The 25,261-nt window shown below is 42.3% G+C and overlaps 1 protein-coding gene across 1 annotated transcript in view; it reads right to left on the bottom strand.

Annotated features, from left to right (window-relative positions):
- SAMM50 (SAMM50 sorting and assembly machinery component) overlaps positions 1-25,261 on the bottom strand; it is a 175,022-nt gene that overhangs the window by 22,838 nt on the left and 126,923 nt on the right. The window contains exon 13 of the mRNA XM_069228288.1: positions 7,965-8,111. Within this exon, the coding sequence (XP_069084389.1) occupies positions 7,965-8,111 (147 nt within the window). The remainder of the gene's footprint in view (positions 1-7,964; positions 8,112-25,261) is intronic.

Consider the following 25,261-nt stretch of genomic DNA (forward strand, 5'->3'; position numbering starts at 1 on the left):
CGAAAACCTCCCCGCTGATACTGGCTCTGGTAAGTGGGCTTTGTTTGTGAGGTTGTGGCTTCTGTGGTTTGCCCTCGAAACCCCCCTCGAAATTGTGTCTTTCGAAATGTGCCTCTGCTCTGTGGGGAGTAGAGTGCGCCCATGGCTTTGGCCGTGTCAGTGTCTTTCTTAAGTTTTTCGATCGCAGTGTCCACCTCCGGCCCAAACAACTGCTGTCCGTTGAATGGCATATTCAGCACAGCTTGCTGTATCTCTGGTTTAAATCCTGATGTACGCAGCCATGCATGTCTCCTTATTGTTACAGCTGTGTTGACAGTTCTAGCAGCTGTGTCTGCAGCATCCATTGCTGACCGTATCTGATTATTGGAGATACCCTGTCCTTCTTCTACTACTTGCTGCGCTCTTTTTTGGAACTCCTTGGGTAAATGTTCAATAAGGTGTTGCATCTCATCCCAATGGGCCCTATCATATCTGGCTAGCAAAGCTTGCGAATTTGCAATACGCCACTGGTTTGCTGCCTGTGCCGCCACACTTTTGCCTGCAGCATTGAATTTTCGACTTTCTTTATCTGGAGGTGGTGCATCTCCTGAAGTATGAGAGTTGGCTCTTTTGCGCGCTGCTCCCACTACAACAGAGTCTGGTGTTAGCTGTTGTGTAATGTACACTGGGTCTGTTGGTGGCGGTTTATATTTTTGATCTACTCTTGGAGTAATGGCTCTCCCTTTAACAGGCTCCTCAAACACTTGTTTGGAGTGTTTTAGCATTCCGGGTAGCATAGGAAGACTCTGATATTGGCTGTGTGTGGACGACAGTGTATTAAAAAGAAAGTCGTCTTCAATGGGCTCTGAATGAAGGCTGACATTATGAAATGCAGCTGCTCTTGACACCACCTGTGCGTAGCCTGTACTATCCTCTGGTGGCGATGGTTTAGCTGGATAGCATTCTGGACTATTATCTGACACTGGTGCGTCATAAAGGTCCCATGCGTCAGGGTCATCTTGACTCATTCCTGTATGAGTTGGGGATTGCATCATTGGTGGAGTGGCTACCGGTGATGGTTGCGGAGAGTGATGTGGGGATGGTGGCGGTGTTACTTGTTTAGCCACCTTTGCGTGTGGCTGTTTGTCTTTGTCTTGGAAGGCAAGCTTGCGTTTCATTTTGACTGGAGGAAGAGTGCTGATCTTCCCTGTATCTTTTTGAATAAAGAGCCGTCTTTGTGTGTGATCTGGCTCTATTGCCTGTAATTCCTGTCCAAATCTATGTGTCTTCATTTGTGTGGGCAGTCCTTGTTCCTCAGTGTAGGAACTTGTTTTCAGTTCCGAGGCCGGATATTTCGGTAACGAAACCTTTTCGGCTGCTTTTTTCGGCTCCGACGAAACCTTTTTTACTTTCGGCGTCGTGCTCTCTCGGTGCCGACCCGTTTCGGTGCCGCTGTCTCGGTGCCGAATCTTTTCTGAGCCACTATCTCGGGCCCGAGATTGCTGTGTGCCGGTATCTCGACCAGAGTTGGATGACTTCGACACCAGCTCGCCCTTTTTCGGTGCCGATGAACGGTCACCTACTTTTCGGGTTAAGCCATGGCCTGTTGGCGGTGGCGTCCCCTGGGCTTTAGCGCTTTTCTCGTGAGTTCTTGGTTTCGACGTCTTACTCACGGTTTTCGGCGTTTCCTCTGGATCGATCTCCTCAGAGTCCGACTCCTGGGTGGAGAATGTTTCTTCCTCCTCCTCGAAACGCTCTTGTCCTGTCGGCGCCGATGCCATTTGCAGTCTTCTTGCTCTTCGGTCCCTGTGTGTCTTCCTGGACCGAAACGCTCGACAGGCCTCACAAGTATCCTTCTTGTGTTCTGGTGACAAACACAAGTTACAGACCAGATGTTGATCTGTATATGGATACTTGTTATGGCATTTTGGACAGAAGCGGAATGGGGTCCGTTCCATCAGCCTTGAAGAGACACGTGGCCGCCCCGACGGGGATGGAAGAAAACCCCGAAGGGCCACCGGAGCTCTTCTTAATTCGGTGTCGATCTGTTGTAACTAACCCGATACCGAACGCAAACAATACCGACGATTTTTCCGAGATTCTAACTAACTTTCCGACCCGAAACACGGAGCAAAAAGGAACACGTCCGAACCCGATGGCGGAAAAAAAACAATCTAAGATGGAGTCGACGCCCATGCGCAATGGAGTCGAAATGGGAGGAGTCCCTCGGTCTTGTGACTCGAAAAAAGACTTCTTCGAAGAAAAACAACTTGTAACACTCCGAGCCCAACACCAGATAGCGGGATGTGCACAGCATGTGTATCTGCAGCTACACATGCCATCGAACATATATATATATATATAAAAAATATATATATACGGATATATATGTGTTAGATCTGGCATGCTTGACGTGGTTTCGCCAGACTTTTTGCCTACCTACTGCCTGTTGCATTTTATGATTTTGTGCACTTTACCACTGCTAACCAGTGCTAAAGTGCACGTGTTCTGTACTCTAAACATGGTGATATTCTCTTATCCACAACTGGCATATTTAATTTACTTGTAAGTCCCTAGTAAAGTGCAATATAAATGCCCCAGCTATCCCCAAGGGCAAGGTGCAGAGTATTTAAAAAGTGGGACATGTACCTTTGAGTTTAACATACCCTGGTAGTGGAAAACTATTACATTCATTTTACAATACTGCAAGGCCTATCTCTCCCATAAGTTAACATTGGGATTACCTTGAAACCGTTTTTAGGTATAATTTCCAGTTGGGAAAAGATAGACATTTGGAGTTTGGTGTCTCTGGACTTACAATTTAAAATCACAATTTATGGTGAAGTCGGATTTTAAATTGTAAGTCTGAAAAACTTTTAAAAAGTTGGCATTTTCAAATTTTAACAGTTCTGTGCCTCTGTCTGTCTCTGAATACACATCTGAGGTAATGACAACTGGGATCTGTGCACTCCCTCTAGATAGTATCACACACAAAGGGAACTGGGGAGTGACATTTTTTTGATGGACCATCACAGGGTTGATGGGCCTCCCTGGGCTAGTTGGGAGAGAGGACCTGACATATGTACCTGAACAGAGCTGTGCTTGTCCCACACAAAGAGATGCATAATCCCTTGTAGAGTGTTCAGAGACTGGGAAGCAAAAGCAGGAACTGTGTGCACTTCATAAGGCACAAATGGATATAAGTACTGGACCCCACGCCCCACCAAATCAGTACATTTCTGGATCTGAGCAGTTAATGCCAGGAAGGAAGACTGCTGAACTGCCAGGAGGGACTTCCACTCTGCTAAACTGCTTTGCTGTGCTGGCATGCTGCTTCTTGCCTGGGAGTGAGAAGGACTGGACTTGCCTGTCTACATCCCCTAAAGAACTTAAGTGACTCCAAGGGATTGTTGGCTTGCCTCCTGTTCTGAAGTCTCAGGCCATCAAGGACTTCCTACAAACCTGCTCAGCTGCTGGACTCTGCCAACTGTGAGTCCTGGCCTTCCAAGAGGTAAAATCCAGTCCTGGGCCTTGAAAGGGGACTATGCAGCTGTTTTTTCTGCAAAAATTGATGCACTGACACAGTTGCGCCAATCGGAACCAATGCATCGCCCCTCGACACATCGCTGCTGCCGTAAAAGTCGATGACTTCACATCACTCACTGACTGCGCGGCTCAGGATTGACGCATCACCACCAGTCCCGGCACATCGCCTGCGCATCGCTGGCTGCGCAGCTTAATGACAATGCATCGCCTTTATTGGAAAGGGATCGATGCCACACCTTGAGGACACCACTTCTACGATGATGCATCACCCGAACTGTGCGGATCAGAACCAAAGTATTGTCTTCGCATCCCCTCCTTGATGCCGACGCAAAACCTCCATCCAAGGTATGTTTCAGCTGGCCTTGCAGGGGTTCTCTAGCCGGCCTGCCCTCTATCATAGTCAGACTGAACTTTGGATTGACCCCTGTCTAGCATGACCTCGAGTACCTCCATTAGAGCTATTGATTTCTAAGCACTCTATTGTGGTTTATTCTTTAAAAATACATATATTAAGTTCTACTAAAAGGAGTTTTGTCATTTTGATCTTGTTTTATTAATAAAACAGTCTTTATTTTTCTAACCGGATGTGGAGTCATTTTGTATGGCGTGTTCACTGTGTAACTTAAGTGTTGCCTGAATAATTTACGCATTGCTTTTTAGGTTAAGCCTTACTACTCTGTTGCAAGCTACTAGAGGGTGAGCACAGGTTAATTTAGGGTGTGTATCTGATTTACTCTGACTAGGATTGTGGTCCCTACCTGGACAGGACACATACCTCTGTCAACTAGAGACTCAATTTCTAACATATATCTAACACACACACATATATATATATATATATATATATATATATATATATATATATATACGCACACACACACACACGCACACAGTCAGATCGTCGTGGTGATTATAGTATTTAAGCTCTTCCACCTATTCCTGATAACTTAGGTGGAAAGATACAGCTTCACACAGTGGAGAGTACCCTTGCTCTTCTTCTGTGTCCTGGTACTTTATTTTAACTTGACACGGGCTACAAGTAGGGTTTGTGTGGGTCAGAATCATCCTCTGCCTCCCTTTCCAAGAGCTTGCCAGCAGTAGGAGTGGAAGTTTGCTCTACAAAGTGGCTCTGTGTGCAGTTTCTTTGATTTCTGGTCTTTTTGGCATATCCATTCACAACAGACTCATCATTGACAGAGTACTGATCAACAGGCTGGTCATCAACAGTGTTTTAGTCTACGTCTTCATCATTGGCAGAATCTTTGTTAATGTTTGCTCCATAATCAGGGTTTTTAACAGGCATGTTGATGTCCATGGTGAGGCTATCGACCAGGTTGGTCTAGATGGCAGATTAGAAGTAGAATGCTGTATTGATTGCTTCATCATTGTGGCATGAGGCATCAGATAATGGGTTGACGGTTGAAGCATTGGTGGTATGACCTCCAACGAAGAAGCCAATTTCACCTTCTTTACCTGAGGAAAATATGGTGGAGGCGACTTTCACTTTCTTTATTCCTGGTCAGGAGAGGATGACCTAATAGATTTTCAAGAGCTTGTTATGGGCAGGTTTTCTTGACTCAGGAGAAGCCAAGCCCTTAGAAATAATTCTGATCTTTGAAGCCTCAGAGGTCTCCACTTTGATGCCTTCTTCTCTCTAGATATCTTAGAGTCTGACCCTGATTCAAGAGTGCTCTCAACAGCCTTATTTTTCTGTAGACACCTCAGATGTCTTCCCTCAAAGTCGCTGAAGGTTTTTTGCTGAAAATGCTTCATGATCTAGGTACAGGCAAGAAATACACATTTTGTGTGAATCGCCTGAAATGACTCATTTTTCCAGAAGAATCATATCTCTTGAAAAGGCTTCTTCTGTGTGATTGTTTCTATAGTTCAATCCGGTAATTTTCACTCGAGTCAAGAGATAGTGGTGGCAAAAAACTAAAACCTCTACATTTCCATCTAAGGATGGATCCAAATAACTTTAAAAGATAAAATAATGACATCTGTTTGAAGTGAGGGCAAAGATCTGTGACTACCTTCCCACAAAACAGGCAAAAAAAATCAGAGGGTCGAGGCTCATGGCATTCTCACGTCACTGGCTTAAGTTCAGGTCTTTTTCCAACGAGGTGAATGTGCTTCTAAAGTGGCACTGTTTTAGGGCCTTTGAGGCAGACCAGTGCCTTGTACATCAAATGCAATGTTACTGTGGGACTCCTCGCTCAACGATGGAGAAGGAGTCAAGCATGTGACTATATGAAAGATTCAGGCCCTCATTCCGAGTTTGTCGGGTGGCAGAGGCCGCCTGCCAAACTCAAACCGCCACCTGACCGCTGGTGCAGTCAGGACACCGCCGGTCGTATTCTGATTTCACTGCAGGGCCAGCAGGCAGAAACAGTGTTTCCGCCCACCGGCCCTGTGGTGAAGAGGGCCTTAGGTGCCAATATGGCGGTGCAGCGGGTGCAGCAGCACCCGTCGGGCATTTCACTGCCCGTACTTCGGGCAGTGAAATGCGCGATGGAGCTGTGCAGGGGGACCACAGGCACCCCCATTCCGCCAGCTTTTCCATGGCGGTGTGAACCGCCATGGGAAGGCTGGCAGAATGGAAACTCGGAATCAGGCGGGAAGTGCTGCTTGCAACGCTGCCCTGACGGATTACAACCGCTGGGACCGCCAGGCTGGAGTCCTTCTCCAGCGTGGCGGTGGTATTCCTGCGGCATTTCATCCGCGGTCGGAATGTGGCGGACCGGACCACCACTACTGCGGCGGTCCGATGGCCACTCTGGGTCTGGTGGACTCAAGACTGCCATACTCGGAATGAGCACCTCAATGCTGTAGAGCGAAGGGTTGAAAGATGACTAATCTTCTAAAGTGGGCAAGTAATGTGCAAAGGGGGGTATAAGTGATTGCATTACTCACTGTCGAGTTTGAAGAGTTCAGACTGGACACAGGCAGAGCACAGCATTATCCTCCTTGTCAAAGCACCAACATGCTGGTTGAAGGATGAAGAAGATAAAAGCCAGATCTCATCTCGCCATTATTTTTGGGGAAATGTGAAGTCATTTTTGTGCTGTCCCTTGGGGAGCATGGTCGGATTACAGTTGGCCACTGTACTAAAAGCACAATGCAGCTACAAGAATACCAGGGCGAAGCTTTTTGTTACTTATAAGTTTGCATAATAAAGTAGCACTATGCCACGCTTACACCAATATATAATGTGGCATGATGCACAATTACTGCACTCTTTTGCATAATATGTAAGGCATTATGCCACTTCCAATCCTATTTCCCGCTGGTGTATTATCAGTGTGTTAATTTGGTCCCAGTGGCACTAAAGCTGCACTACACTAAAACTAAGAGACAAAAAGCGTTTAAAATGGTAACTTGATAAATTATTCAAATGTCTACCTGGTGTTATACAAAACAGCAATGCGGTAGCGCCTAAACAAATAATTGCCTTTAAGGCAAAATTAAAAACTCAGTTGGGAATAAAACTGCATTTGAGTGGAAGTGCCAAGCACGGAGTCAGACTATTTCTGAAGGTACACTAGAATTTTTGTTCACTGCCACGATTACATCTGACACCGTTTCCAAAGTTCTTACAAACACAAAATCTTATCTGTTATATCTAATGGTTAGATTGCAAACTAGCAGAAAAATTGGGAAGGTAGTCTGTAGCCCTCTGGATTAATTTCACTAATAAAGTGCTGTGTAAGAATGACAGTCAGTTAGCAGAAAAAGTCTAAAATATTAATAAGGGTATGAATAGCATTTCTTAGATGAAACAAGAACGAAAACTACTCATAATTGTTTTTAACATAACCACAAATGCTCAATGCATCGGAGTAAGAGCTAAGCCAAACCAGGAAATTAATTAAAGTAAAAAGTATAAATACGTCCTTTCGGCTGTGCTTGATTTCGTGTAAATAAAGTATAAAAGTATCAGGCACGCATCTTGGTGAATCGTTTTTTGTGACACAGTACATAGATTTAAAAAAGTAAACGTAATTGAAACCAAGTACAATCCTTCCTAAAGTCGTTGCGGGGGAATGAAGTGAGAAAGACTCGCAGCGGTCAATGCTGTACATCACCATTCCAGATATACGTGCCCAGATGCCTCTACACATGACCCCCCCCCCCCCCAATCCAGAGGCTGAGGTGCTGCATGTCTTTGAACAGGCCCAGGTAAATAACTCCCATCAACTCATAAACAAGCGGGTGGTAATCTTGAACCGTCTAATGTCGTCTGGTATCCAACACTTATGGAATACGGAAGGAGGTGATCGAGGGCATGATACACTATATAAAATTTAAAGTATGATAAAAACAACAAATACAATGCTTGGAAGCAGTGAGTTGACCACTAACTTTGCTCACAATTGTATATTCACAATGTAAATGGAAAGCAGCTTCGTCACACCGGATATTACATGCATTTACTTTACCATAGTTGAGGTTGCAAAGATTTCCTGCGTTAAGAAAGAAGTGTGTCCTGAAAAGATCTCCAAATCCACCTCGGCCTGGTCGAAAAGGCAGGGGTGTATATAGATGCAGCCCGCCAGCCCAGAAGGCCTCTCCTCCAAGATAATCTCCTAAACAGGAAAAAACATTTCACATTCAACAATGCTACTAACTCGGTTTGTTTCAGTTAATAGTTTATAGTATTAGTGATAATGAAAAAAGTCAATGCCACTATGTGGCAATAACTATTGCATTTATCTAAAAGGCACTATAGTGCGCTCTTTTGTACAAATAAATACATAACAATATATTAATATATAAATGATCAATGGTCTAAAACATAAATGTTGGTACAGATAACAATTATGCAAAAGTGCAGTCTTCTAAAAGAAGTTCACGAAATTAGGCGGAAATAATGAATAGAAATTATAAACTATAGAAGGAAAGTAAAAGAAAAGTGAAACGAAAAATAAAAAATAAAATGATGAAAACGAAATAAAAACGCACAGCAGCAAAAAAGAGAAAAACAAGGAAAAGGGTTAAGAAACAAAAGAAAACAAACGAAAAACGAAAACAAGAAACATGCAATTATGTGATTTCTAGCGAAAGAATGAAAAAGAAAAATCCCTAGATACAAAATGTCCTGCTGTTGTGCCATGAGGCCCTGATCCATAGGCGCCCTCCTAGTGGCCTGATTGTGCTCAAATGGCATACAATCAGATGTCATTCATCATCCACACAATGGGGAAAAAAGTCAGTTAAAAAGAACAACGTGCCATGCAATACAAATTTTGTACACACAACATTTAACAAACCCCGTAGCCTAATCCACAGGGAAGACTATACATAGATAACATGAAGTTGCCACCTCCTGCAGGGAGCTAACTGCAAATACTTACCACAAATAATAATTGGTACATGAAAAATCGGATTACACGGTTTTTTTTTGTAAAAAGAGAAGCTGTAGTTGGAAGGATAGAATTCGTGTTTTTGTTTTTTTATTTGATAGCATTGTAATAATATATTAGGAGAGCACTTGAGGACAATCTAGTAAAATGAAATGAAATCCAGGAAAGAATGACATTCACACTGAGGGGATTCTAAATAAACAGATATTTAGATACAGTATGATTAACAAACTTTGCAAACAAGTATTTACTCTAAGCCAAAGATCACAATATATTACATTACCACAGCTTCCATTCATAATTACTAAAGTGGCATCAGCCATTCTTGCTAAAATTATGCATTAAGAGAATTACATCAGAGCCAGACTTATACCATATAATAAGGCTACTGGGCCTAGTTGTGGAAACACCAGAGCAGTGTCAGACAGTTCCCCCTTCTTTCATATGCTGACGATGCTGTCCTCTGGTCTCTGAGTCTGACTGGCCTACAAGTCCTTCCCGTATCTGTGTGTTCTTTGACTTAAAGCTGAGCTGGTCATATCCGTGATAGCTCTGATCAGTAAAGTTAATGGGGGATACTTTCCTTAACAACTGTCAAAATCTACAGAGCTAAGAAAATGACATTTTGAAGAGAATTCTGGGCTTCACTCGAGGAATTCAAACATTTGCCTCCCATGAAGAGACTGAACTAGAATATACTAGCGAAAAATGTGAATGGGAGCCAGTTTCTTTAATGCTCACAGTGAGATCCAACTCACCAGCCACCTTAACGAACAAAACCTCTTTGATGCACAGTGAAGCATCCTGAGCCTACTCCTTTTCTTGACTACCATTTATACAAATGTTGCCATCTGACTGGGTTCTTTATATATTATTGATGCACGCTCTGCAATCTTGGCAAAGGATTCTGAGCTGATTGAACCAATATACAAGGCTGATTCAGTTTGCCAAAGAGGGAAAGATGAGCTGATTAAACCTCCTGGGAGGACTTTTGTTGTCACCAAGTATACTAATGGCTTGAAGCCACATCTGGACTGGGTCATAATACACATTAAAAAGTCTTGTTCTCCAAGGTGGGATGGGTTGCTTAGAGACTCCTGTCACTACGAGGTCATCTACATGCAATCTGCGATGTACGTTCTCTTCAGCATTTTCTTTTTGGCTCCGAGCAGTATTGGAGAAGAAGGGAGGAACCAAGAGTGAAGATCTGCTTTTGTAATCTACTAGCTCTATTGAACTTACTTACTGAGATTTTAGTCACAACGTTTCTGGATGCCACTCTGCTGTTAAGCTATAGCCAGGCCTGGGGTGATATGACTGCTCATTAGGTTTAAGAATTTAGATTGCAAAGCCCAGTAGTATGTGGATTAACATTTTGTTTTTCCATAAAGATGTGTTAAAGGATATTTTGGTATTTTATATTATAATGAAAAGGTGTTTATCTTATTTGTGATTCATATAAAGTTTACAATGTCATAAACTTTGTATATGGTTTACTGTCCTTGCCTGAAACAGACTCATGACTGAAAAAATATTTTAATCAAAAAATTCACAGAAAGATAATACCCTGATGACGTACTGGAGGCAGAGAAAAAAAGTGTCTGAAATGGATAGAGGCATGTATTAAAGAATACAGGGATCAAGTATATGTTATGAAATACTCTACTATGAATAAGATAGTACAGAGAAACACTAGAAGGCCTTGCAATCTGAGGAAGAATCAAAACATTTGTTTGAAGATGAACAAGTGTTTGCTTTCACGTAAGTTTCTGAATTTTAACAGAAAGGACTGAAACAATGGCACTAAACACCACAAAAAATGAGAATTACCCGGCCTACAATGCGAAAAATACAACAACAAAATGAAGTTTGCTACTATTCGTCATCCACATAATGGACTAAAACATTTAAGTAGAAAATTTGCGATGGGTGATACAGAATTTTGTATATCCCACTTTCAATACTTGTACAGACTAACAGACACAGTGTAGACTATAACACTGGCTAAGACTGGATTGGGCAGCACAAAAGCATCATGTGCACTGGTTAAAGAGTCCTCACTAGTACCACTTTAAAAATCAAAGTTACAACTAAACTGGAAAGAGGTTCCATTGTTAGACATCATACCACAAAGCCTAAGGGAAAAATAACCTCAAACAATATTTATTACAAAGAGAGCAATGGTGAACAGAAACACTGACTCACCTTGGGGGTAAACTGATAATCAGACTGAAGTTAGTTTTTGTAACAAGAGGAGTTGCCCCGCACAAGGGCAATTTATCTGCTTGTTTTAAAATATGACAGCATGGTGTTAATATGTTAGAAGAGAACTGCAAAAGAGATAATACACAGAGGCATGAGCATTCAGTTGCTGGAGATAGCATCATGTCATTTTACTTAGGGAGGGACAAACAGCACTTTATGGGATGGAATTTCACACTGTGGAACATCATTAAGCCATGCATTCTTATGATGAATCCATTACATAATAGGAAAGTGGTTTGTCAGTAACATTGAAAGTTACTGTTTTTATTGTTATTTCTGTGTTTCTGAAAAACAAGTGTAATATATTGATTGATCCTGCTAAATGGATAATGACATTCCAAAATGTATTGCCAATTAAAACCGTTAAAGAGAGCTGGAATAAGAAAATTATGAAGTGAGTTTATTAACATTTTCCTATGGGGGTGTATTAGGGTTCGGAGGTTATCTTGCCATAGACAGTTATGATAAAGTACAGATATCACCGCAGGAAACGGGACAGGTTATCAGGTGCATAGGAGCAATGCAATCACAGTGCTGACAGTAGAGTAAGGGTCAATTTAAGAGCACAATGACTCTTACGAAAACTCTTACAAGTATGCATGAGATACGCGAATAATAGAATTATAGCTATGTTATGTGGTACCACAGTATCAGCCTAGAATCATGAACCTCAGACCAACTCTTACAAGTATGCATGAGATACGCGAATAATAGAATTATAGCTATGTTATGTGGTACCACAGTATCAGCCTAGAATCATGAACCTCAGACCAATATTTAGAGTTAACAAGTCATGCTTCAGGGAGCACCTTTTCAAGCATAAGCTGTGGATATTCCAACCTAGTAAGAAATCTGTCCCAGTGCCACTGAGAACTGTCTCATGTTATCAGAAACTTAACTGGGAATGATTCTGAATTCTAGAGCAACTCTGATCTCTGCAAGAGGAGAAAGCAATTACACTTTTTCATTGACTATGCTAGCCTGAGATTTCCTCTGCTGCAGTTTTAATTTCAGAGGGGTCGCCGGCCAATCAGTAAACAGAAGGGACAGAATGAAAGCATACCATTTTGACACTTGCAATACACCTCAAAGCTGGTCTTTAGGGTTGCAATGCAATTAACTGAATTATGGGCAAGGGCTCATTCCACTTCATTCCCTCTCAGTATCTACTTATCATACACTCATGTATTGTACTTTCTTCTGTTCAGTCAATTAAGCTAAATCTTATACTTAGGATATGTTTTCCTCAGAACATCTCTCGGTGCCAAATCTATAGAACAAGCGAGGAAGAAGACCTCTAGGAGATGCCTTCTCAGTTTCTTCATATATTCTAAGAGGTAAAAGGTGCCTTTCAGAACTGGCAAGAGATTGTTTGAATCACCTGCATAAAAAAAGGAGGAGAAACCATAGGGCAGGTTAGGTGATACCCAACCCAGGAAGGAACACATTTACGGTGTTACATACACCATACCTTTGGCAATTTACAGTATCAACCACTAGGTGACAGTTTTCCACATCATGTGAATGATGAAAAGCATGTGTCACGTAATGTGGTTATCATCTGACTGTGTGAAAATAATGACAGTATCCTCCTGTCTACAACTCCACTTAACAAGACACTCGAAAGAGAACCTTTTGATCAAGTTCCAAATTAAATATTTTGTATCTCGTTATCACACAATGTACTCAACATAAATACTTTAATTCTAAAGTTTTTAATCAACCAGTAATTTCACATCCTTGAATAAATAATCAATACATTCTGAAGTCATAACTTGAGGCTCTAAGCAGGCCCAATAATATTATTTCGAGACACCTACACCTCCTGACTACCAGCCTCTATCTAATGGAGACTATGCCTAAATACAGGGCCTCATCCTCCTAACTGGAGTGTTGTTAAGAATAAAGGAGACAGCCTAAATAAAAGGTCTGTATCAGTGACCCTGCAGATACTCAAACCCACCAAGTTGGGCTACTCACATTAGCCTCTCATTTAACTACAAAATGGCATCCACAATGGTATTATATAATTTGGTGGGTAGTTTTACATGACAATGGCACATTTACCAACAGAATAACAGCCAAAACCTTTTACTATAATCAGAATAAACACAATTCTTTTAATCAATTTATCCCCAAATCAGGGTCACTGGAATTATGCAATTGTGTGGCTGTGTCGTTTTTCGCATAATTGTAGATTTGCCACATAATCCATAATCTGCCGCATAATCTGCAGATTTTAACAAAAAGTGTGTTTTGTTTCAAACTGTTCAAAAGTTAGTAAAAAATGCAGCAACACGTGTTGCTGTGCAGTGGAAGGCCCTTTGCAACAGATGACTGGTCAAATTTCTGTAGCGTATTGCTATATATGGGTGTTAACCTGTTAGTAATGAGGTACAACTAATGCCCAGACAGCCTTAACAAGTTTAAAATGACTAAATAACCAAATAATGCTGTCAGAAAATGTGTTGCATAAAGCTGCATAATTTGCCTTTTCTTGCTGCCTAATTCACGTAACCCTGCCACATAATTTGGCCCTCCCCTGACGCACGATTCCAGTGGCCCTGCCTAAAGTACATGAATAAAATTACATTGACCTTAGAATATCCACAACATTTACATAACCTTTTTTTACATGAACTGTCATGTATTTATATTGTGATATGGTCACCATCCAATTTTTTGTGCATCTCCCTACTATCTTGAAGAAGAGGTTAGTTGGACGTTGTGAAAAACGTGTTGGCAGTTTTTTCTGATATTTTTATTGTCTGTTTAATAACTAAAAATAGGTTATATAAAACTTCATGTATAATCTAAGAGTGGTGTAATTTTATTCATGCATTTGAAAATAAACTGATGAAAAGACTTGCTTTATCCTGGGTGAAGTAAAAGGTTGTTACCATTGTTGTTCCTGTGTTGTTAAATGTACAATTATCACTTAAAAACACGCTCCAACCAAAATATAGCACGCCTTTGGCATTATACAGGGCATGCATGTGAATCCTATAAACTCCCTATAGAATACCCTACACTTAACATTTGACAATGTGGGGTCACTCTGCTTAAATTGACTTACTATTGGTCTCATATTCCTTTACATTCCAGTAACCAAACGACAACCTGCTACCTACAGCCTGGTCCATAATAGCGACAGCTTTGGTGTGGAGGAACACTTCACCTGTTGACAACCTCTGCAGGGACCTATCTACTTCTAATAAAAATGGGATATCTGCAGGTCTTGTAACCTCTTAAAAGAAAAGGATGGCAAGCTACAAAGGTGCTGGCTGTCAAGACATGCTGACATGGCTGAGCTGAGCTCTGCATCTGTTTTCATGCTCTACTGGGTAGCACTGGCCTCCACTCAGAAGCCTTTGCACACCTCTGAAGAAAGAGGGAGGTAAACCACCGAGATAGTGGATCCTGATTCTCACCAGAACTTGTGAGTGGATACTTTGGAAATATCCATGCTGCTCTGCAATATCAAAGTCTGAGTCCCGCAACACAATCACACATTAACCCGTGCTTCTGCATGGTCCAAGGGATCCCCATTAACAAGCAGTGTGTGGAGTAGACACTTTGTGAAAATGAAAAAGTCTTGTAAAAAAAGTGGCTTAACCACACATCCTCTTTACCAGGCGAAATGTGTAACTGCTACCAAAAGCAACTAAATGTGCATCTTACAAAGTACAATTCCATGAGGCTCCTCAAAATTACTCTACGTGAATAAAATTTAATGTAAAGAACTTCAATCACATTATAACTACTGAAAGCATTTCCATAATAAACCAGCAATGGCAAAACTAACGTGTCTCGCTATTTTAAGAATGTCTATAATATATATAACCAGTTACCACCATTATGTCAGTGCAGCATTAGACCTATGGTGGGTACCATTGTTTTGTTTAGCAAGCAATGGGGTTTAGCAATTAAACTAAATCATAGTTGCAGCAAAGGAATATCCACACACCAGTAGTATTTCCCAATGTAGAATATGCATATATTCAGCAACAGCAAGAGCACTGTAGGAATATGGATCCTTGTTTACATCTAACTGACTGCCACCCTGATCAGGTCCAGTCCGGGCACACAGTAATGCCATTGTTAGGTCAGGCAACACACCCTGCTGGTGATAAAGTTTTATAGCTGCCCTAGGAAACAATACTAAGCAATGCACAGCTTGCTCTAAGACATTTACAGGAAACAGATGACGTCAAATAATTGAATGAAGATAAAACAGTGCTTCTTCGTGTGGTGCATATCAATGATAATTTCACAATTCACCCACTAAGTGTTTCGAGAAATTACTGAATCCGAGTGTGGTTCGATCTAAAAAGTTGCAGGTCCCAGCTCCTTTCTTTAATCAGAGCTGGGTGAACTTAGGCGAGCGGTGTCCAAGGTATGTCCAGAAGTACCAGGTTCATGTCGCAGTACTAATAAATATTTACCGTATGTAAATACAGTTTATTGTACATTCTTAAAAATTGGCATGGATTTGTTCCTGCTGGAACTACGTTGGCCACCCACTGCTTAGACGCTGGGGAGCGCAAGGAGACAAAGCAGATGTTACTACTGCCCAGCTCAACAAGGTAATTCATAGTACATCATTATTGTTTCACAAAGGAAGTGAGGGCAAGGATCAGTGAGTTTTGTTGAGGCATGCCTTCTAGACAAAACTAAGTGGAAAGGTGACAAATAATTGTTTGCACTTGTTTCAAAGTGTTCTTATTAAAATAAAACCTCCTCAGACTTAGTTTGCTAACAGAATGTTCCTTAAAATGTTAGCTCTTAAATACAACATCATTAAGAACAGCCACCGGGCTGACGAGCTGTAAGCACCTGACATGCCAGTGAAGGTATTTAAACCGAGTTGATTAATGGCGGCACTTCCAGCTCCCCGAATGGTCTTATGTTTCTCTGCTGAAGAAGGGATCTAACCCAGAAACACGTTCGTGTCCAGAGTACAGCAATGCCTGCACCCATTTTTGATGGTGAAATATTTTCAAAAATAAAGGAGTACGATATTTTTTCAAAATGACATTTATCATGATGCAATGGGGTTGTTTTAAAGGCTGGGATGTCTGTCAGTGTGCTTTAAACTGTTTGTACTTTAAAAAGGCTCCCTTGAGCCACCGGGCTGACGAGCGAGTTGATTAATGGCGGCACTTCCAGCTCCCCGGAATGGTCTTATGTTTCTCTGCTGAAGAAGGGATCTAACCCAGAAACACGTTCGTGTCCAGAGTACAGCAATGCCTGCACCCATTTTTGATGGTGAAATATTTTCAAAAATAAAGGAGTACGATATTTTTTCAAAATGACATTTATCATGATGCAATGGGGTTGTTTTAAAGGCTGGGATGTCTGTCAGTGTGCTTTAAACTGTTTGTACTTTAAAAAGGCTCCCTTGAGCCACCGGGCTGACGAGCGAGTTGATTAATGGCGGCACTTCCAGCTCCCCGGAATGGTCTTATGTTTCTCTGCTGAAGAAGGGATCTAACCCAGAAACACGTTCGTGTCCAGAGTACAGCAATGCCTGCACCCATTTTTGATGGTGAAATATTTTCAAAAATAAAGGAGTACGATATTTTTTCAAAATGACATTTATCATGATGCAATGGGGTTGTTTTAAAGGCTGGGATGTCTGTCAGTGTGCTTTAAACTGTTTGTACTTTAAAAAGGCTCCCTTGAGCCACCGGGCTGACGAGCGAGTTGATTAATGGCGGCACTTCCAGCTCCCCGGAATGGTCTTATGTTTCTCTGCTGAAGAAGGGATCTAACCCAGAAACACGTTCGTGTCCAGAGTACAGCAATGCCTGCACCCATTTTTGATGGTGAAATATTTTCAAAAATAAAGGAGTACGATATTTTTTCAAAATGACATTTATCATGATGCAATGGGGTTGTTTTAAAGGCTGGGATGTCTGTCAGTGTGCTTTAAACTGTTTGTACTTTAAAAAGGCTCCCTTGAGCCACCGGGCTGACGAGCGAGTTGATTAATGGCGGCACTTCCAGCTCCCCGGAATGGTCTTATGTTTCTCTGCTGAAGAAGGGATCTAACCCAGAAACACGTTCGTGTCCAGAGTACAGCAATGCCTGCACCCATTTTTGATGGTGAAATATTTTCAAAAATAAAGGAGTACGATATTTTTTCAAAATGACATTTATCATGATGCAATGGGGTTGTTTTAAAGGCTGGGATGTCTGTCAGTGTGCTTTAAACTGTTTGTACTTTAAAAAGGCTCCCTTGAGCCACCGGGCTGACGAGCGAGTTGATTAATGGCGGCACTTCCAGCTCCCCGGAATGGTCTTATGTTTCTCTGCTGAAGAAGGGATCTAACCCAGAAACACGTTCGTGTCCAGAGTACAGCAATGCCTGCACCCATTTTTGATGGTGAAATATTTTCAAAAGTAAAGGAGTACGATATTTTTTCAAAATGACATTTATCATGATGCAATGGGGTTGTTTTAAAGGCTGGGATGTCTGTCAGTGTGCTTTAAACTGTTTGTACTTTAAAAAGGCTCCCTTGAGCCACCGGGCTGACGAGCGAGTTGATTAATGGCGGCACTTCCAGCTCCCCGGAATGGTCTTATGTTTCTCTGCTGAAGAAGGGATCTAACCCAGAAACACGTTCGTGTCCAGAGTACAGCAATGCCTGCACCCATTTTTGATGGTGAAATATTTTCAAAAGTAAAGGAGTACGATATTTTTTCAAAATGACATTTATCATGATGCAATGGGGTTGTTTTAAAGGCTGGGATGTCTGTCAGTGTGCTTTAAACTGTTTGTTCATTAAGAACAGACATTGGCCTTTCACATTTAGGTGGATTAGAGCCTAATACTACAATACTTTAAGTGACTGAACTATATGCCGCAGTAATCACCTGTGTTCGTGCTCACGATGCAGTGCGCACCAATGAAATAGGGCATGCGTTTCTTGCGAGTCTTGTATTGCTGTATTTATAGAGCAGGAAGTGACGCAGTATCCGATATGTGTTGTCACTTCCTGTGCCAATAAGTGTAGACATGCGCAAGTGACAGACAGGGATAAAAGGACTGTAATATCACGTGAGAAAGAATCATTTTGCAAGACTGTCATTCGTCAGTCATTAGATCGAGGCAGGAGGCAGCAAACACACACTGGGCAAAGGAAGCCACAGCGCTGGTCAAATAAGCGCAGGCAACAGCAGTGGCCGTGCCCACAATGCACCTGGGGTCATCAACGGCAGCCATGTGCCTCATCATTGTTAAAGCATTTGGGACTAAACAATTTAAAAGCGCTACGACATCACACAAATAAAAGAAATGTGCAATATAACAATGTACCAAAAGGGCGGGCAAATGAATTGAGATCTGACACACATTGGGCTTCAAATTTCTCAAGGTTATTGACAAAAGCTCAGAGTCAGATGAATCGGGAATGCAACCGAACTTACTTTGTAAGCATATGAGATTATTAAATCAAAGTTTAATATTTTGCACCGATTACATGTTTCTGCCATGAATAAAGTGGCCTTCTGGTTGCAGAGTCTACTGGTTAATGGCACACAAGTGAGCTAGTATTTATTTTATGTGCATCAGCAAAAGCAAAACCATGAAAGCATATTTTGTTTAGCAGTGAATCTTCTTGTGGATAATTAATTATGTGCATATTATCTGCGGCATATAAGGTTCAGTCACTGGGCACTGAATATTCGTATCAATTCTTTTGTTAAATGTGCCCAAAAATACGCTACACTCGCCGGGCAGCGGCGTACTCAATGTCTGTCGGCTCCCTGTTCCACAGCGCCGGGTGCATTACTGATTGCTACGTCCCTGGGTCTGTGAGCTGCTTACGCCTCTTTATAAGTATTTTCATCTCAATCCGTCATCAAGTACCAGCCAGGAGGAAACATTCTCTTTATACGAATATGGTTGATTTGAATTGGAAAATAAATCTTCAATGCAAATGAATAGAAGAGTCTTTTTTTCCTCGGTCTAGATTTTGATTCACAAGATTATGTTTTCAGCCTTTGCCCAGAAATGAATCTCAAAAACAATTTATCTGTCTACTTTTCCGGACTGCCAGTCTTTCCCCTGGTTTACCTGATGAGATCTCTGATGATCCTAGGTGTTGTGACCCTTGGTCTGGGGCCTAAATGCGACCTTGCATATAACACACACACCAGTAATGCTGTCTGCGTCGGGAGACCCCGTGTGGTCCCCGCCCGTTTATTCTATAGGGGATGTGCTATACGTACATCTGAGGCAGCAGGCTACTGCAGGGGTAGTCCCCGGGTGGCTCAATACCTCCCTTCCCAACTTAGCATCAATGTTCATTGTTTCACCGGACATGCAAAGTTCTTGAGTCCTTGGCTCGGTGGGGGAGTTGGTTGAAGATTATATCGCTGGTGGCAAGAGTGGCCCTTCGCTTCCTGGCTGTTGTGGCACGTGGCACCTCTTCGCTCACTGGTGTTTCGATTTGGAGTGATGTTGACTGAGGGTAGTTCACTGGGTCCGCTCTTGTCTGTGGATGTGTCTCAAACAATGTCCTCTGTTTCCACGTAGGCTTCTTGCAGTCTCGGGAAGAGCCACTTTACGGAACCACGAGATATTACAGGTTACTTGCTCAGTCTTCTTTTGGGGGGGTGACCATAGTGCCAACCACAGAGAGTATCTTCCATGTCCCAGGTTCAAAAAGTGACTATAATTTCCATCCTGGCCTCCAGTCCTTGTGTTGTCGCGTGTTGTCTCAAGCTGGAATGCATGTTATTAAACATGTGGCAGGTTTGGGTGTCCTCTGGGTTGCAGGGTGGTGGCAACCATGCTGACAAACCATGATCGTATTGCATATGGGCCTGTTCAGCATCAATGACCATGGGGATCGTTGTCCAGTACAGTGCAGTGTCCCTCAGTACTCTCTCAGGAACCTTTGAAGGCTGACTTTGGGATCTGTCTTGTCTATGGCTTTGTTGAGAGTGCGCATGAAGCCCTCCACCTCTCCATTCGTCTGTGCCATTGGGGTGTGATACGCCAGTGCTGTATTCCTTTGTCTGTCTTGATCTCTTTGGGGAACCGACTAGTGCAAATGTCTTCTCCAGTGCTGGTGCCACCTTGGGGAATGCAGTGGAGTCAACCACTTCAACGACATAGTACTGTGAATATCCATCCACTAAGACTAAGGCGGTTCTTCCATCAGGGAAACTCCCAAAGACCAGACTAACTTTGGACCAGGGTGCTGTACAAGGTTCTTCAGTTATGATGTGCACAAGGGCCTCTTGGCAGCTTGTAAACTAGCACACTGGGCATTGTTGGACCAGTTCGTCAACAGTGGCTTCAACGTGGAGGAACCACTCTTTTTCTCCATGCGTAATTTCATCTTGGTGGTACCTTGGTGCCCTCCAAGGGCCAACATGGTTACTCTCTGTTGGAGGCTATTGGGGATAACTAGCAGGTGTCCTCGCAGCATGAAGCTGCTTTGGGTAGCACTAAGTTCATCACAAACTCTTCAGGGTTTTGTAAGCCTCTGCTTGTTTGGCCCTAGCCAGTCACTTGCATTGTGTAGGAAGTCCCACCATGAATCTTTCTGTAGGGCAACTTGTACTTTCACGAGTACACTATTTGCAGCAGTGGCACTTTCGATCTCGTGTAGGCTGGGTGCTTTTGGGCATGACCCGTTCGTTATCATTTGGACATATTCTTTCATTGCTTTGTCACTGTCTGTGCCCCTTTCCATCAGTTGGGGCAGATGTTGCGACAGGAAGTCCACTTGATTATTTGCGCCTGGGTGATAGACTACTTCCATGCCGTAGGGTTACAATTGGATGGCCCAGCGTTTGATCCGGGGTGGAGGGTGAGGCACAGTGTATTCAAAGAGGGGAACAAGTGGTTAATGGTCAGTGACTACTTTGAATGGCCATCCGCAGAAGTAGAGGTGAAAACGTCCTCAAGCCGACTTGATCACTAGGGCTTCCCTTTATATATCGTTTCTTGGTCTGTGTAAACATTTTGCTGGCAAATGCTAGCGGTGACCACCTTCCTGGTTCAACCTCATAAGCGAGGACAGCCCGAAGGCCTACGAGGCTGGCATCTACTAAGAGTTCTGTCTTGTTCTTGCGGTCAAAGTAAAAAGGAAGGAAGAAAATTGAAAAGTTATAAGTGACGATTAGGAACTCGATCTTTGGAATGTGTTAACTCATATCCATACTTGGGCAAAACATTTTCTGCCAGTCTCTCTGGAAAGAACGTAAATCACACTTCTATGGGGAAGTGATGCCATATACTAACACATTTTTGACACTTCATAGGGCAGTATGCCGAAGACACTTTAATCATTTACTGTACATGTCTAATGTGAAAATTCCTCTCTACTCTGCTTTATGCAATTGAAATAATGGAGATGAAACATGGGAGTCTTCATAAAATAAGAGGGGAAAACACTTACTAAAATTTGTAATGTAAGTACCGTTGCACCGGCTGAAGCCATACTTTTAGAAATGGCGCTCACGAGCATATATGTTAAAGGGTTAGCTGCTGTCCCTCGTTAGGGCGTCTCTTGCTCAGCAATATTAATTCCTTCAAAAGCCTACTTCGTGCAGAAGTATCTGACCAATGTAGGACTTTTAACTCGTTTTTTAAAGAATTTTAATAAAGCACTGCAGCACTTTAACATGAATAAGGCTGAGTTAATAGAAATGGCTCAACCAGCACTGAAGATTTTTTTTAAACGCAGCATCAAGATTCAGTGGCGGCTGGTGAGGTTTGCAAGTGGTGGGGCTGGACTTCGCGGCGGGCGGGGGAGACGTGCACATTTTTTGGGGAGGTTAGTCGCCTTTTTTTCATTTCTTCTGCAAATCCTATTTAACAAAATTGGGATACATTTTTTAAACAAAGAACAAAAAGGAATAGCTTACATTGAGCATTCTACAACACATTTTTCATTATATATTCTATTGTATTCGTTTTTAAAGAATAGTAAATGATGACCTTACAGTGCACCAGGATACAGCAATCTTAATTGGGCTCTTCAATGATTCCCTCACTATCAACTTCTAACAGTGCCTCTCATCTCTCTTTAGTCCCTCCCTCACCTGTATTTCATTTGTTTTATAGCGCCTCTCTTACCAGCGTAGGGTGTTGGAGCACTTTACATCATACACACATACAGAGACAATAAATCATATGGTTGTAAATCAGTGTATAAAAAATGTTACATAAGACAAAGGGGACTACAAGGTGTAGCATTCACATGTCGTCCATACTGGTAGGGATTTTTTAAGAGTGCTTGGTCTGGGGAAGCATAAACTCAGGATGCAGAACATAACAAAGTGGTTAGGTTTGACTTTACTAATAATTTACTACCATCCAAAACAAATTATTTTAGCAAAAATTAGGATTATCAAAGACTGAGAAAAAAACATAAATTTCAAGCCTACACCATGCAGTTTGCATGCAGCTCACTGATGGCAGTTAATAGCTCACTGTGCTAGATTATGATTGTAACTTATGCACTGCACAGAAAGTTAAGGATCTCTTTAACAAAACATTCTATGCAGCAAGTGTATTAACCCTCTGCACTACCTTACAGTCAAAACGGCTGCTAGACAAAACTCTTCCAGCGTGATCTTGGCACTATTATTGTTGCCTGAAAACTGTTAGATATACAAGGAACTCTGCAGTGCTTTTAAAACTGGTGTTCTGCTACAACACCGCCCCCCACTAACAAAAGTGGCCTCCCACCCTTCCAGCCTCCCGGGGAATGCCTGATGCCCGGTACGGCCAGTTCGGCCTTGAACCTAGACCAAAGAAAGCAAAACAAGAGCTTGATGATTTTGCACTGCCTACCCTGGTTTCGTGCCCTTCTGGTGGGGTGAAAGGTGATGTCACATTGCCATGGGATGATTGGATACAGGGGAGGGGCAGTTACTGCTTAGGTGGGGGGACTGCAAGCAGCATCACTTTACATCGCCTTTACACATTATACATTGACAATACCTCATACAGGTTTGTACATCAATGTACAAGATGTGTTACATCGGGCAGTGAGGGGTAAAAAGTGTAGGAGTCGCAAGTCCTTCATAGCTCACTGTGCTATATTAGAAGGAATACAATTTATGAACTGTAAGATCACCGTGTTAAAATCAGTAACCACTTACTTATCTACCTAAAATAAAAATCTGTCATCTGCATGTTACGTTATAAGCTTTGCAGAAAATCTTAACTCTTCATGCTACATTGATTCCAAACTAGGACTAGACAAAACACAGATCTCTCTAGCAAATATGTTAAACTCCCGAGTTATCTTACCATTATTATTATGAAACACGTGATGATGCAATTACCAGCCAGGCCATGGTCGCGAATTAGCGCAAATGGCTCAACAGTCTCTAATGAGGGCATCACTGTTCACGAAAGACCTCACTCTGTTGGTGGCTGTGTGGTGGCATGAGCCGTTTTTTTGTTTTTTTTGTTTTTTTTGTTTTTTAGACACCCAAGAGTAGTGCAGCATCAAAAACGTTCTTAGGAAATCTGCTTTGCTAACTATGGATGTGACATTTCCATTCCAAGATGAAAAAAACGGCAAACTAATAAACCCCACACCACAGGTGGACAATAAGTGCCCAGGGACTAGTTGTCATTTATAGACTATGAAAACACAATCCCCAAAGAATTGCTCATAACATGAACCTTGCCGTTTTTTACAATGGAACAATTTATATTAAAAATATGGGCGAAAAAGGAAGGGAAATCAGGAAATTAATAAAATGTTTCTTTTGCATCTGTATCAGCCGTAATAGTTGGATAGGCAGCGGCAGGACTGAGTGCTACAATTCTCCATCATGTCAGCCAGGGGTTGTGGTATCATTACTGTACCCCATGACGGAGTGACTGGCTCTATGGTTCTGAATACCAATGTATCAGACCCGATACCAGTGAAAATGGCATCTTGCGGGCCTCTTCACTGTCACCAAGCAGCAGGGTTGGATTGAGGTCAGGAATTCGGGCACTGGAGCGATGGCCAGTAGACTGATGCCCAGCTGTGGGCTGGTATGTTTTTTTCCCCTCAGTGCCTCATCTGTAAACTCGACTACCAGAAACACCTCGTACAAAGCAAAGCTGCTGTAGCTTAGAAAGGTGTGTATTTAACACAGACTGGCTGTCCTGTTCTCATGCACAGAATGGCAATAGGCCGGCCTGGTCGAGTTGCCATGTGAGCCCTTTGCCTATTCCGAACTGGCCATGGGCTGGATGCCTATACATCCTCTATAAAGATGCCTGGAAATGCACGATAATAGGTGGAGATGTGGCTGGAGTGGTCTGCTATCGTTAACCGGACATTTAGCAGTGCCTTTGGTCATCAAGGTGCTGTTTTGCAAGACACTGGCTTCTCGGGTTTCAAGCAGCCCACAATGGTGTAATGGGTGACGCCAGGGGCTTATGTGGAGGTGGGTTCATTTATAAAAAGCAATAGATCCCTACCAGCTCCTATATTCATGGCACTGCAAGTATTAAACATGTATCAGGTCAATGTATATGTAATAAATTTCAGTGGAGATTATTTGCATTCTTATCCAGTAGGCTGGATTGCTCACCAAGTTAAACGCCCGCCGCTGACCCATGCAGGGATCTGTAGGCTGCAAACTGGAATCCTGAGAGAGCAAATCAAACTTCCACCCTTTTGAAGGTCACAACATTGATACCATATGTTAGCGAACAAGGTGTAGATTTACACAAAACAGAACGGATATATCTATTGAGCAGCTTAGGAGCTGAACTGTAACTAGAATAAAGATGTGTTTCTTTGCTGGAGCAATGAAAATTCTTAAATGTCAAACAGAAAAATCTAGCCTAAGAAGAAGCAGAGGGTAGTAAAAAAAATGTATTTGAAACAGCGATCCGTCAAAGTTAGGGGGAAATGTGCCAGGAATGCAGCGCTTCTGAAGATTACATTTGTTGCATTTGGCAAAAAATGCAAAATGTTTTTCTTTTGCCAGAATAGCAGGGCTGCTAATTATATTTTTGTCCTTTTGGGATTTCGAGACCTACCTCCTATCTCTTAGGACTGCAGTCTGGGCAGATAAAGGCAGGGTATTTAAAAATAAAAAAAATAAGAAAGCTGGTAATCTGCTGCCTT

Source organism: Pleurodeles waltl, chromosome 4_1 (genome assembly GCF_031143425.1).
Source record: "Pleurodeles waltl isolate 20211129_DDA chromosome 4_1, aPleWal1.hap1.20221129, whole genome shotgun sequence".
NCBI classification, from domain to species: Eukaryota; Metazoa; Chordata; class Amphibia; order Caudata; family Salamandridae; genus Pleurodeles; species Pleurodeles waltl.